Source organism: Lutra lutra, chromosome 10, assembly GCF_902655055.1.
Source record: "Lutra lutra chromosome 10, mLutLut1.2, whole genome shotgun sequence".
Classification (NCBI taxonomy): Eukaryota; Metazoa; Chordata; class Mammalia; order Carnivora; family Mustelidae; genus Lutra; species Lutra lutra.
The window spans coordinates 69,799,291-69,812,406 of record NC_062287.1 but is presented as its reverse complement, the minus strand read 5'-3'; the positions used below and the strand labels follow the sequence as shown (position 1 = coordinate 69,812,406).

The window sequence follows — 13,116 nt, the reverse complement described above, 5'->3', positions numbered from 1 at the left end:
GGACTTTGCAGGCTATGGGGAGGAGGAGGGGTGCTGATGGGGAGGAAAGGCAGGGCTGGGCAAGGGCAAACCTGAGTCAAGAGGAAGTGCACAGACAATCTCTGAGGCTGGGGACCAGGGAACTCTGCAAATAAAGGGGAATTGTCTTTGAGATGTATAGAGTTCTAATTCCAGAAAGGGATACTGAGGACCCATCCCATCCCAAGCATGTTGCCTGTGCTTCATGGTCAGCCTCGACAAAGCGTTCACAGGTCTTTAGGCTTTCTGGGGAGAAACACCATAAATAGCAGTAGGGACTCCTCTCAAATGTGTCAGAAACCCTTTCTTATCGTGATGAAGTTCACCAGTGACAACATTTCTTCTCAGAGTTCCATGCAGGCCCCGCATTTATTATGTGCCCCCAGACACCCACCAGGCAGCTACTCCCCATGCCCCTGAGGGTTTACAGGATTGTCAACATCCATGGGTTGGCTCACAGGGCCCATCGTTGCTACCAGATACAGACATGCTGTCATACAAAAAGATGCACACTAGGTAATTGCAATAATTTTATTCTTTTTATTTAGATTTAATTTATTTCAGACAAGAATGTTTTTAATATTAAGCATGCAGATGTGTGTGTTTTCCATGCTCCTTATCCTATGAGTTGCATTCATTTTAAATTAAAGGAAATAGAGTTCGCTTCATGGTGACCTAGAAAAAAACAAATAACAACCAGAATTTAGTTACTTATTAATTGTGAAAATACATCTATTATCTCATTCAGTCTTTATATTAATCTAGCAAGTAGATGCTATTGTTGCCCTTGATTCACAGATGGAGAAACTGGCTCGGAAAACATGTCTGACCCATGGTCATACGGCTAATAGAGGGCTCTCAGAGGCTTAACGTGTGGACTGTACCCCTGCACTACCCGGGTTTCCATCCTTCCACCAGACACTAGAAGGGCAGTCACCTTCTTCCTGGAGCACTTCCACTGCTTAAGCCCTAAGCTCCCTGCCATGGCGATTGTAGACTTTGAATCCCATGCTGGTAGGCAGGAGGTTGGTGTTTGCTACACTTCCAGCTCTGCTCAGCAAGCCTCCCAGCCAGTGGGCCACACAGGTGGCAGAGCTGCAGGATCTCTTCTGGACGGTGACTCTAATTAGCAAGATGGAGAAAGAGGAGAAGACCTGTCAGTGAGAGGTCACACTTACCAGTCCTAATTCCTCTGATCCCGGGAAGTCTCCTCGGTGCTGCCAGCCCAATGGTCAGAGTGGGGGATTTCATACCTTCCCTAACTGCTTTCAGAAAGGGATCTTTTTCTATGTGCTCTAACCATCGTCTCTGTGACCTCTATTGTCAGTAGAGCCTTAGAATCCTGGGCCTCAGGTGGAGGTGAACAATGGCAGGGTTCTCGCCTCCTTCCAGCTCTGTTCTCTCTTACCTCTTGGGATATGCCTTCCTGGGCATGACAGGAGAGAGGGGATGCCCTGAGCTGAGCCGGGGGTGGGGGAAGCCTCACCTGGAGCCCTCAGTCTCCTGCTCCTGGGGCAGCTCCTGGGCCTTCATCTGCATCTGCACATACTCCTTCATCACTGCAGCCAGCAGGAGTCGCATTTCCTCCTCGTTGCGCACATCAGGGTCTGTAGGACTCTCCAGAGCAGACCTGGGGAGGGAAAGAAAACCCAATACAAGCTCTGAGTCCCTGCCTGCCTCTCCCCAGAATAAGCATCCAGGCTTCCTGGTAAAAACAACAAAAGCATTAGTGACACTCAATGGGTTGTATGAAATTCATTGCTATTTTTCAATTATGGGCTACACATCTTTATATGAGAAAAAATACACACTTCCCCATTGCCCCTCTCACCAGTTAGTAAACTTTCAGCACACCAGAATTCTGAGAAAGACATGGTCTGAGAAGTGGGAGGGGGGTGCACTCCTGGCAGGGCTGTCTTACCTGAATGGTGCCGCCTGGAGGACGCCCACCTGGTACAGGGCCAGGATGCTGAGAACCAGGAAAGGAGAGAACTTCCAGAAGCCCATGATGCTTCTCTGCAAGAGAAGAAAGAGGGAAGAAAGACGTCACCTTCTGCACCAGTCTGAATTCTGTGAGCCCAAGGACCTGGGCTCCAGTCCTGCTTCTACCTCTAACTCCCTGGGATGGCGGCTTCAGGCTGGTCATGTCATTCCCTTTATGATTGTTTCCTCCCCAAGAAAGTGGATGGCTGAAAGATCCAGTGAGTCTGTAGCATGCATAGTTTAGCAAAGACAGCAGAGTAACAGCTGAGCTATCCTAGCAGACCACTGGGTGAAGAGGATTCTGTCGGTAGCCCCCTCCCCACCACCGGGCACCCTCTCAAAGTCACATCCTGGCCAGGTCTCCACTGAGCACCCTGTCACCAAGCGGCTCTCCTATCACAACCCAGAACTGTCCTCCCTGTGTGGGGCTTTTGCTCTTACCTGGTGGGTTATGGGGAGGTCGATAAAAGGGAATTATCTCTACCAATGGAATCTTAGAGAAACTGAAGAAACAAATTCTGCTTACCTGCTCCGCACTCTGGCAAAGAATTCCCTGCAAGAACCAGCTTAGCAGAGTCCTAAATTGGGGTTAGGACTTAAAGCAGGGCGGAAAATGTCCCAGAACTCACTAAAAGGGCTTGCTATCCAAGGCTGCCTTCCTCTCGGTCTTTGAGCCTATCTGCCACCCACCGAGGCTGGCCAAAGTTCCGAAATGACTTCCCAGGGGCCACTAGGCACAAACAGGTCCGTGAGCACCCCTGCGCCCCGCTGTGCACACGGCATCTGTGGAGCTCCAGTGTCCCGAGCGCACGTGCGGCAAGAACAGCGAACTGAAGTGGGTCTCAGTGCGCAGTGAAGCAGGAAGTCCCTGGACTGAAACTGGCCAGTGTTACCTGAGGCAGGAGCCTGCGATGAATCCTGGAGTAACGGAGAGCAGCTACAAGAAGGACGAGTGCAAAAGAGAGAGGGAAGAAGAGGGAGAGATAGACTCACACAGCGAAGCGGGAATCTCGGAACTCACCTGGAAGCAGGTGGCTTGGAGCCCAGGTGGTGGCAGCTGTGGCAGCGTTGGCGTCAGGCAGTGGCGCTGTGGAAGCCGCAGGGACTCTTGAGCGGAGCAGTGGCTCTGCTGCCTCCGAGCACCAGCAGCAGCTCTTATTCCTGATGCTCTGGGTCTGGGGTGGTCCTGGAGCTCTGAGCAACCAATGAGAGAACAGATCTCGTACCATGATGGATTGTGTCACCCATTTACGTCCAGAACCTAGAACATTCCGCAGGACCATCCCACTTGTATTTGCATTGAGGTCATTGATGGGAGAGGAGGGAGGGAGAGGGACGGTGGGGACCAGGAAAATACCCTGAATAGGAGCAGGAAGCTGAGGGTGGTTTGACGTCAAGGTAAATTTTACCTGTTTAGTTCCATTGGGTTATGAACATGTGCCCCTCACCATCCCAGCGGTGCAGTCCTATAGGATAATATCCAGGAAGCAAGACGTCCCAGCTCCCCAGGTCTGACCCTAGATCCCCCATCCAAGTGAGGCATGGACAGTTAAAAACTTGCAGCAGCGTTGACTCTGGGCATAAGCAGGGTATCTGATTTGGGCAGCTGGAATCACAGAGGGGCAAAGCACATGGGAAGCAAGAGATGGGACTGATCTCAAGAACTTTGTCCATTGAACTCAATTGCAGGGGGTACAGTTAAGGGCAGTTAACTGTATCCCCTGGGGTACCATCATCTTTGAAATGGGGACCATATATATTCCTGGTTTCAGAACATGTTGTCGTTAGTAGCCATGTGCCTGTACCCCAGTTACAGAGGGATTTAGAAGAGCTTGGCCCAGAGAAGGATTCTGTGAAGTCAAAATCACCATTTTCTGGCTTCCCACCTTGTGTGGCTTTCTGGATTCGTGCTGGTTGGTCTGTCCTGCGGTTTAGGAAGAGCTGGAAGCCCTCCTGGGCCTGAGCCTGAAGGTGTTAGGCACCGCTGCTTCCCAAGCCTTCAAAGGGACTTCTAGCCCTTGATCTCCCTCTCCTGCCATCCATCACCTCTGGCTCCTCACCCCATAGAGCCATTTGCCTAGCTGCCCCCTGTTTCTGGCTGCTGTTTGTCAAGTTGTCCCAAGTGGCCCGCAATCCCAGCCCTGTGCCCGCCTTCCCCGCACTTCCGTCCTTCACTAGAGAGCGGAGCAGGCTTGAAGGTACTGAGGAATCCGCACAGACACTAAGCTCACACGCAAAGCTTTCACACAAACTCATTTTGTCTCCAAACGGGTGCGCATTCCTCGGAGCACATGCCGGTGCCAGGGTCCAGCACACGGGGCATCGACATGGGGTCACGAGGCTCATGCTCTGAGTCTCTCTCACGGGATCGCATACACACAGGGCATGGTGATATCTGCTGAAATCATATCACTCTCAATTGTAAGTGTGCTCTCTCATGTGGCGCCTCTACTCTCTCCAGGACCCGCCAGATGGAGGGCTTTAGGACCCCTCCAACATGATCTTTCCGCTCCCTGCTTGCTTGGCAGTCCAAGGTCCTGACATGCTTCCCTCAGCACAAAGAGTGCAGAGAAAGAGGTTCTTACTGTTCCCTGGATCTCGGAGTGTGCGTGCAGCATGTGAGCCTCAGCCTCCACATACTCTCCCCAGGCGGCAAACGTGACCGCGGCGGCAAGGGGGCCATAGTGGGAGAACCGTGTCTGTGGCGGCAGCCGGGGTCCCCGCGGCAGCGGTGGTCCTCGCGGCAATCATGGTATTGTAGGTGCAGTGGGTGGGAGACGACATCACGGGGCTGTGCAGCGCAGGCAGAGACCCCAGTTATGTATGTCTCCCAGGCAGAGCGGAAATCATGCCCGGGTTCTTCGTATGTGATCCAGGCAACGATGCGCCCCTCTCCTCAGTCCCCAGAAGCTTTTGCATTTCATAGTGCACAGCTGCCTTGGGTCACATCTCCTTCCCTTCTAATTTAGTGGCCACCGTCAAAGACATTTACTTTGTGAGATGCCTGTGTGCAGCTTTCTTCCATCTTAACTCCCGGTGCTGCCCCACCGTGAGGGAGAAAGTTCGGGACTGGGGATCGGGTGTGTAAGACTCACTGTCCTCGTGGTGGACTGGCAGGGCGGCGGGTTCTTAGACGTCCTAGTGTGAACCGCAAAACCATTCTCTTCTGAGTCCATCCTTGATTTATCGAGTCAGTTCTAGGAAGTTTAGACCTTCACACGCGCGGGCTGCTTAGATTATGTCGGGCTATCTTGGAACCTCTCTAACTTAAGGCTACACAGAACACGCTCTAATATATAATTCGCCAAGGAAAATACTGATTTTCAAATAGCCGTTTGACTAATTTGCTCTTGGTTTTGTAAACTTATTTCATCATTTGGTGCGAGGAGGTTCACAGTGTTGGACTCCATCCCCATCGGGACTCAGGCACTACCTCCCCGCCAGCGTCCCTCCCCGCGCCCCGCTGCCTGTCTTCTGCCTGGTAGCCCGGACCACCACAGCTGCAGGAATAGAGCAATGTTCCTCCCAGCTGCGGGTGCCTGTGTACACAGGTTCAGGGCTAGACCAGAGCCAGCACCAGGTCTTACAAGATCATCTTTCACAAAGCCGGGTAAACACTGTTTCCTGGAGGGCAAGGCAAACAAACCCAGAAGTGCATTCTCAAAGAAATTTAGAAGATGGCCACTGACTTCCTGATCACCTTCCTAGGAGCCAGTTCCAGCTCTCTACGCACTGTCAGAGAACACCTACCCTGGTGGAAGGCATGTGTAAGTATAACTGGGACTCCACGTGCCTCACCCAGATCACTGACAAGACTATGTTCATGAGTGTGATGGATGCCTTCACCATCCCGGTGCCTTGGGCAGAGTAAGACCCCCACCACTCCCAAGAAGGACCATGGCTCTCTCTAATAGTCCTATTTGAGGTAGTCTGAAGTCTGTGCCTCAAGTGTTCTGGCCATTGTCCACGGAGGACAAACGGAAGGACCGTCAGTTGCTGTTCTTGGGTCCTGTCTGTCTCCCGTTTTGTCTGGGTGGGGCTGGAGTCCCCACTTACTTTTTCCTGTCCTGCTGCGGGTGGAGAACTTGGAGTTTCAGCGAGTCAGGGATCCTCTCTGTGCCCGACTATCTTCTCAACCTTCTTGAATGAAATAAAGAGAAGAAAATGAATCAAAACCATTTCCCACTGAGCTCATGCCTAATTATCAAGTGAAGCCAAATTAGATCGTTCTTTGTACATGTCGCTCTGAGACAGGCAATCCTTGAAACTTCTCTGGGCTTCTCATGGGATCCCATGCACACACAGCATGATCATGATCGGCTTTCATCATACCTGCAGTAATTGTCGATTTTAAGTGCGCACCCTAAAACGCAATTATGCAGCAGCTGGACCCACCCAACTGGAGGGTTTTAGGACCCCTCCACCTGATCTTTCCACTCTCAAGCTCCCCTGGAAAGTCCGAAGTCCTGACTTGCTGCCTTCAGCACAAAGAGTGCCTAGAAAGAAGCTTCTCACTGTCGTCCTGATCTCCAAGTCTGAGCGCGCAGTGCACAATCCTCAGCCTCCATACACTCCCCCAGCGCGACTACAAGTGAAGCCTTGCTGTTGCATTGGCAGCCCCCAGCTGCAAATCCCCCCACCCACAGGGCGGGCTGTGAATGTGGTTGGTGAGGCTGCATCACGGGACTGTGGATGCAGGCGGAGACCCCACCCAGGCAGACCATCCCCAAGTGTGCCGCGAGTGACGAGAACCACGGTGTACCCCTCTCCTCGGTCCCCAAAAGCTTTAGCACTTTAGGGCACACCACCTTGGGCCATATCTCTTCCCCTTCCCCGTTGGTGGGCTCTACTTGGGGATACCCTGTTTCCACGAAGTCCTCATTCAGCGTTCCTCCTTTTTAACCCTTGGTGTGGCACTGCCATGAGAAAATAAAAGCTCCCGACTGGAGAACTCTGTATAGTGTAGGTATACTGGCAAGGCTTGAGGGTGGCGGGGAGCGGGGAACCAGCAATAGAAGATCTGGTTAGTAGGATGCAAATACACATGGGCACAGAGGAAAGGAAGGTGAGCTGAACAAGGGACAGGGCTCAGGGTGGTGGATCCCAGGCTCAGTGCATCCTAGAGGCTGCACACAGACAGCCCCTGCTCAGACCCTGTCTGGGACTTGGGGCTCAGCAGTTTAGGCCTTGAGCTTTGGCCATAGGCTTTCCACCTGGAGGTGCAGGGCTGAACTGATGAGGGCAACATGGCAGAGACTGAGTGGCATGGAGGTTGGCCTCTGCCACTTGAGCCTCTTGTAGGTGACTGTTCTCAGGTGCCACATCTTTTCACAGAAATGATTTCCACTCCAAGACTCGAGGTTTCAAACTGAAGAACCCTGTGAAATCATTTGTAAATATACGTGTCCTGGGACTACACTTTTCTGATGAGAGATCCAACCATACCTTTTACCAGTGCAGTGGGGACTGCAGCATGGGTAAGAAATGACTGCTCTAGTGGCCAATTTCATGGCCACCTCACTTTGTAGGCTCAGGACTTTCCCTCTGGCTGCCCTGTGTGTCTTAAGCCTTCCAAGCCAACATTCATTCCTCACTCTGAGATCTTTGGTGGCTACAAACATGGGCTGGTGGTATGTGACAGTAATTAGGGTGTGTACCCAGAGGGTGCTAGGGTGACTTCCAACAATTTCAAGCTTTACTTTGTCAATCTCTCTACACTTACATCAAGGGAACAGTGTAGCGAGCCCAGAAAGAAAACCACGATTATATGGTTGCTTAATCTATGACAAGGGGGGCAAAAATACGCAATAGGAAAAAGATTGTCTCTTTGACAAATGGTGTTGGAAAACTGGACAGCTGTATGCAATAAAGAATGAAACTGGACCAAGTTCTTATGACATACACAAAAACAAACTCAAAATGGATTAAAATGTGAGACCTGAAATCATAAAAATCCTAGAACACAACACAGGCACTAATTTCTCTGACATTGGCCATAGAAACTTTTTTCTAGATATGAGAACTCAGGCAAGGGAAACAAAAGCAAAAATAAGCTATTAGGACCATATCAAAAGAAAAATCTGCTGCACGATGAAGCAAACAATCCACGAAACCAAAAGAAAACCTACTGAGTGGGAAAAGAGATTAACAAATGATATATCCAATAAAGGGTTAGTATAAAAAATACATAAAGACCTTGTACAGCTCAACACCAAAAGGTAAAGAATCAAATTTAAAAATGGGCAGAAGACAGGAAAAGACATTTCTCCAAAGAAGACATACACATGGCCAACAGAAACATGAAAAGACACTCAACATCATTAATCACTAGAGAAATATGAGTCAAAACCACATCAAGGTATCACCTCACACCTGTCAGAATGGCTCAAACCAAAAACACAGTAAACAACAAATGTTCATGAGATTTTGGCAAAAAAACAACCCTCGTGCAGTAATGGCAGGAATGCAAATGGGTACACCCACTGTGGAAAACACTATGGCATTTCCTCAAAGTATCAGAAATATAACTGCCATGTGATCCAGTAATTCCACTATTCCGTGTTTACCCAAAGGATATGAAGACATTAATTTGAAAAGACAAATGCACCCCTATGTCTATTGCAACATTATTTACAATTGCCAGATATGGAGGCAACTCAAGTGTCCATTGATAGATAAATGGATAAAGAAGATGTGGTATATACACAGTGGAAAATGACTCAGCCATAAAAAGGAATGAAATCTTGCCATTTACAACAGCACAAATGGGTCTAGATGACATAAGGCCGAGTGAAAGGAGTCAGCCAGAGAAAGATAAATACCATTGGATTTCACTCTTATGGGTAACTTAAGAATCAAAGCAAACAAAGAAAAAAACAGAAACATAAAAATGGACTCTAAAATAAGGAGAGCAAACTGGTGGTTGCCAGAGGGGAGGTGGGTGGGAGGATGGCTGAATAGGTTCTTGTCGTGATGAGTAATGAATAGAATTGGTGAATCACCATCCATACCCCCAAAACTAATATTGTAATATGTAAACTGTATTATAATTATGCTAGAATTTTTAAAATAATAAAAATTTTTAAAAATAAAATAAGGCTCCCTGGGTGGCTCAGTCAGTTAAACGTCGGACTCTTGACTTTGGCTCAGGTCATGATTTCAGAATCCTGAGCTCAAATCCCCCGTTGGGCTCCTCACCAAGTGTGGAACCTGCTTAAGATACTCTACTTCTGGGGTGCCTGGGTGGCTCAATGGGTTAAAGCCTCTGCCTTCCGCTCAGGTCATGATCCCAGGATCCTGGGATCAAGCCCCGCATCGGGCTCTCTCCTCATCGGGGAGCCTGCTTCCCTCTCTCTCTCTCTCTCTTTCTCTGCCTGCCTCTCTGCCTACTTGTGATCTCCGTCTGTCAAATAAATAAACTCTTAAAAAAAAAGAAAAAGATACTCTCCTCCTCCCTCTGCTCCTCCCTGCTCACACACTGCCTCTCTAAAAATAATAAAGTAAAATAAAATAAAATAAATGTCATTTGACCATTTATCCCTTGATTTTATGATCTTGTTTCATAAAACTATACCTAGAAATCAGGATAGATTGGAAACAATCTTCTTTGGAAACACAATTTCAGGGCAAGCTGATAAACCCGAATTGTAACTTGCATTTTTCATTATTTTAAGTTACATTCCTGCACTTTTTCATTCCAAGTTTTTTAAAAAGATGATTTACCAGGGTGTGCCAGAGTCTTGTACCTGGTTGAAAATTCTTTTTTTTTAAAAGATTTTATTTATTTATTTGACAAAGTGAGAGAGAGACCACAAGTAGACAGAAAGGCAGGCAGAGAGAGAGGAAGAAGAAGGTTCCGTGCCAAGCAGAGAGCCCAATGCTGGGCTCGATCCCAGGACCCTGAGATCATGACCTGAGCCGAAGGCAGAGGCTTAACCCACTGAGCCACCCAGGTGCCCCTGGTTGAAAATTCTTATGTGAGTTTTTAATGCATTGAGGAGGATGATGCCTAATGGATGACTCCTTCAGTTCTACACAATTTGAGTAGGAACGAGACTCAGGAAACACCAAAACCACAATGACAACTATAGCAGACTAGCCACAACACCACAAATTCATTCTCTTCGGCCTGGAGGGATCCTGAGTTGTTAAACTACCTGGAGAATCTCAACTGAAAATGATTGCACTGCCTTCCACATGTAGGAAACATGTAAGTTGCCTAACAATGAAAATTTAATTGTCCTAACAATGAAAAGTTAAAGAGACTGGGGGAAAAAACAACTCTTCTAGATCCTTAAGAGAGGTTAGCACAGGGCAAACCTTTGCCCCTAAGATTGGAGAGACAATTGAATACAGGTTCTTACCAGAACCAAGGCTCAACAAGGGCAGACATCAGTGCTTGGAGCCAGTGCTGGGCCAGGATAACCTGACTGTGAACTGGTGAGCTGCGGGAGGCTCGGTGTGGACAACTCTGAGAGTTAAAAGCTCCAGGGGAGGGGTGCCTATGTGGCTCAGTCAGTGAAGCATCTGACTCTCCTCCGTTTGAGCTCAGGTCAAGATCTCCCTGTCCTGGGATTGAGCCCACCCCCACCTGGGGTCCTCACTTGGTGTGGAGTCTGCTTCAGACTCTTCCTCCCTCCCCCTCTGCCTCTCTCCATTCCCACTGTCTCTGTCTGTCTGTCTCTCTCAAATGAACAAATAAAACGTTTAAAAAACCGAAAAACTCCCGGGGCACTCACTCATAGGGGACTCACCACAGATGTGACTTTTGCATTTTACCCTAAGAACTTGACCAGGTTCTCACAGTACACATGAGAGAAAAGTCCACTGGTGGGATTCGCCTCCTGGAACTAGACACCTCCTGGAGTGAATAACAGAGAAAAACCTCTTCATGTTCCCAGTGAGGGAGGAAAAGGAACCATTTTTAATATTCCAGAGCTTCTTCTCTAGAAGGCCTGCCCTCAGGACAAACCAGTTAACCAGAGCCTAAAATGCTGACATATTATCATGGCCTAATCAACTGGGGTGGGGTGGGAGGGAAGTACCCAGTTATAGTCACCTCTAGCCTTCCAATAGCCAGATAACCTAGAACCAAAGGGATGACATCACTGGATTTTAGAATAGACAAAGCATGAGAAAGACATTTATGGCAGGAGGAAGGAATGCGATTTTGTGTTCATGGGGTCTTCTGGACTCTCAGAGTAGGAAAATAGGAGAACCCAGCTGACTTTCCCGCAGAGTGGAGTCAACTTGCCCTGGGGGCTGCTCTCCCAACACCACAGACACCTTCTTTGCTGTAGGCACCAGGAGAAATTCCTTCTGATGAAGGACATTTGGAAAGCAGGCAGGAACAAGGGGTCCCCACTCTAAGAGGAAACCACTCTTAAAAGGGTTTTACACCACCCTGGAAGAAGCCCTCTACCCTTCTCCATATGATAGATAGGTGACAAAAATCTGATTAGATGTCAGGCACAGGGAGGGTTAATCAGATTGAAACAGCCTGCCAACAAGCCCATAAAAATTGGAGGATAGACCATGAGAGACTGTGGACTCCCAGAAACAAACTGAGGGTTTTAAAGGGGAGGGGAGTGGAGGGATGGGTGAGCCCAGTGATGGGTATTAAGGAGGGCGTGTACTGCATTGGAGCACTGGGTGTTATACATAAACAATGAATCTTGGAATACTACATCAAAAACTAATGACATACTGTATGGTGACTAACATAACATAATAAAAAATAAATGGAAAAAAAAAAAAAAAAGAAAGGGGCACCTGGGTAGCTCAGTTGGTTAAGCAACTGCCTTCAGCTCAGGTCATGATCCTGGAGTCTCAGAATCAAGTCCCACATCAGTCTCCCTGCTTGGCAAGAGAGAATCTGCTTCTCCTTCTGACTTCTCCCCTCTCGTGCTTGCTCACACTCTCTCTCATTCTATCTCTCTCTCTCTCTCTCCTCTCACTCTCTCAAATAAATAAATAACCTTTAAAAAAATTTTTTTAATGTAAAGAAAAAGAAAGAAAGAAATTCCCTCAAGTCACAGACACCAGCTGCCTTCCAATAGAGTATGCATTCCTCCAATCCAAAAATAAAGAGGCATTTTTACTTTTCTACACAAAAAAATCTAGACTTAGAAACTCCAGTGGCAACCCCTTTGGGTCCCCTCCCTCCTTAGGAGCTTTGTACTATCACTTTGCTGCTATCTTTCAATAAAGCTTGCTTTGCTGCCCACCACTCTGTCTGGTCTACCTCTTCATTCTTAGAAGTGGTGTGACCAAGAACCATGGGCGCTGACAAAGAGAAAAAAATCCTGCAACACTTCCAAGGTCCAGAGACCGTGTTTACAGTACCTTTGGCTGCCAGGAAAAAAACTGAGTGCAGTGGAAGAGAGCCAGGTCATTCTGAGAGGTGAACTCAGCTGGTCTAGGAATTACTCTGGCTGGGTTCCTCTTAGATGATTAAAATTCTCCCTTGACTCAGACCACAGGATGCAGAATGGCTCTCCTCTCCCTGACTGAGAACACTGTTCCACCAAGAAGAGAGATGGAAACAGGAACCTTCCCACTATACTGGAAAGCTCCTTGCAGAGGTGAGTCCCTTGGGGCAATGTTCAGGAACCATAAGGTGCAGTTAAGGGGATTTCCTCTCTAACTGGAGTTGTCTAGGATTGGGAGAGTCTGGCTTCAGATTCTTATGCAAGTGGAGTTGAGTCTTGGCTCTGTCACTCAGCTAGTGTCATTGAGCAGATGATGTACCCCTGGAGCCAGTGTTTCTCACCATACAAAATGCAGATAGTAGTACCTACCTGGCTGGAGTAAAGATATTTCATGTTAAAAATCAGACACATTGATTGGCACAGCGCAGATACTTAAGAACATTGGCTATCATTATTACTTATCAAACTACATTGGCCCAATACGATCAATTAAATGCAATCAGTACATAGTCCTCTGCCTTAAGAGAGCAATGTCTTTAATTCTCAAAATAAAACCAACTGTCAAAGCCATGGCAGAAGGAATCTGCCTTCCCCAAACCTCTCAGATGCATGCCTGGGCTCGTTGCAGGCTCACTATCCACCAGGAAAGATGATAATTTGTTAAGCACCTGGCACCTTGCCTCGC

General features: G+C 48.2%; 1 protein-coding gene across 1 annotated transcript; it reads right to left on the bottom strand.

Moving 5' to 3' along the window:
- Positions 1 to 546: 546 nt before the first annotated feature.
- Positions 547 to 6,130, bottom strand: LOC125079259 (calcitonin receptor-stimulating peptide 1-like). The gene is made up of 6 exons (XM_047692748.1): positions 6,058 to 6,130; positions 3,023 to 3,195; positions 1,940 to 2,041; positions 1,505 to 1,648; positions 956 to 1,140; positions 547 to 693 (listed from the first exon to the last, which is right to left on the bottom strand). The coding sequence occupies exons 3-5, from the start codon at positions 2,023 to 2,025 to the stop codon at positions 981 to 983; spliced, it is 390 nt and encodes a 129-aa protein (XP_047548704.1). The 5' UTR covers positions 2,026 to 2,041; positions 3,023 to 3,195; positions 6,058 to 6,130; the 3' UTR covers positions 547 to 693; positions 956 to 980.
- Between the last annotated feature and the right edge of the window lie 6,986 nt (positions 6,131 to 13,116).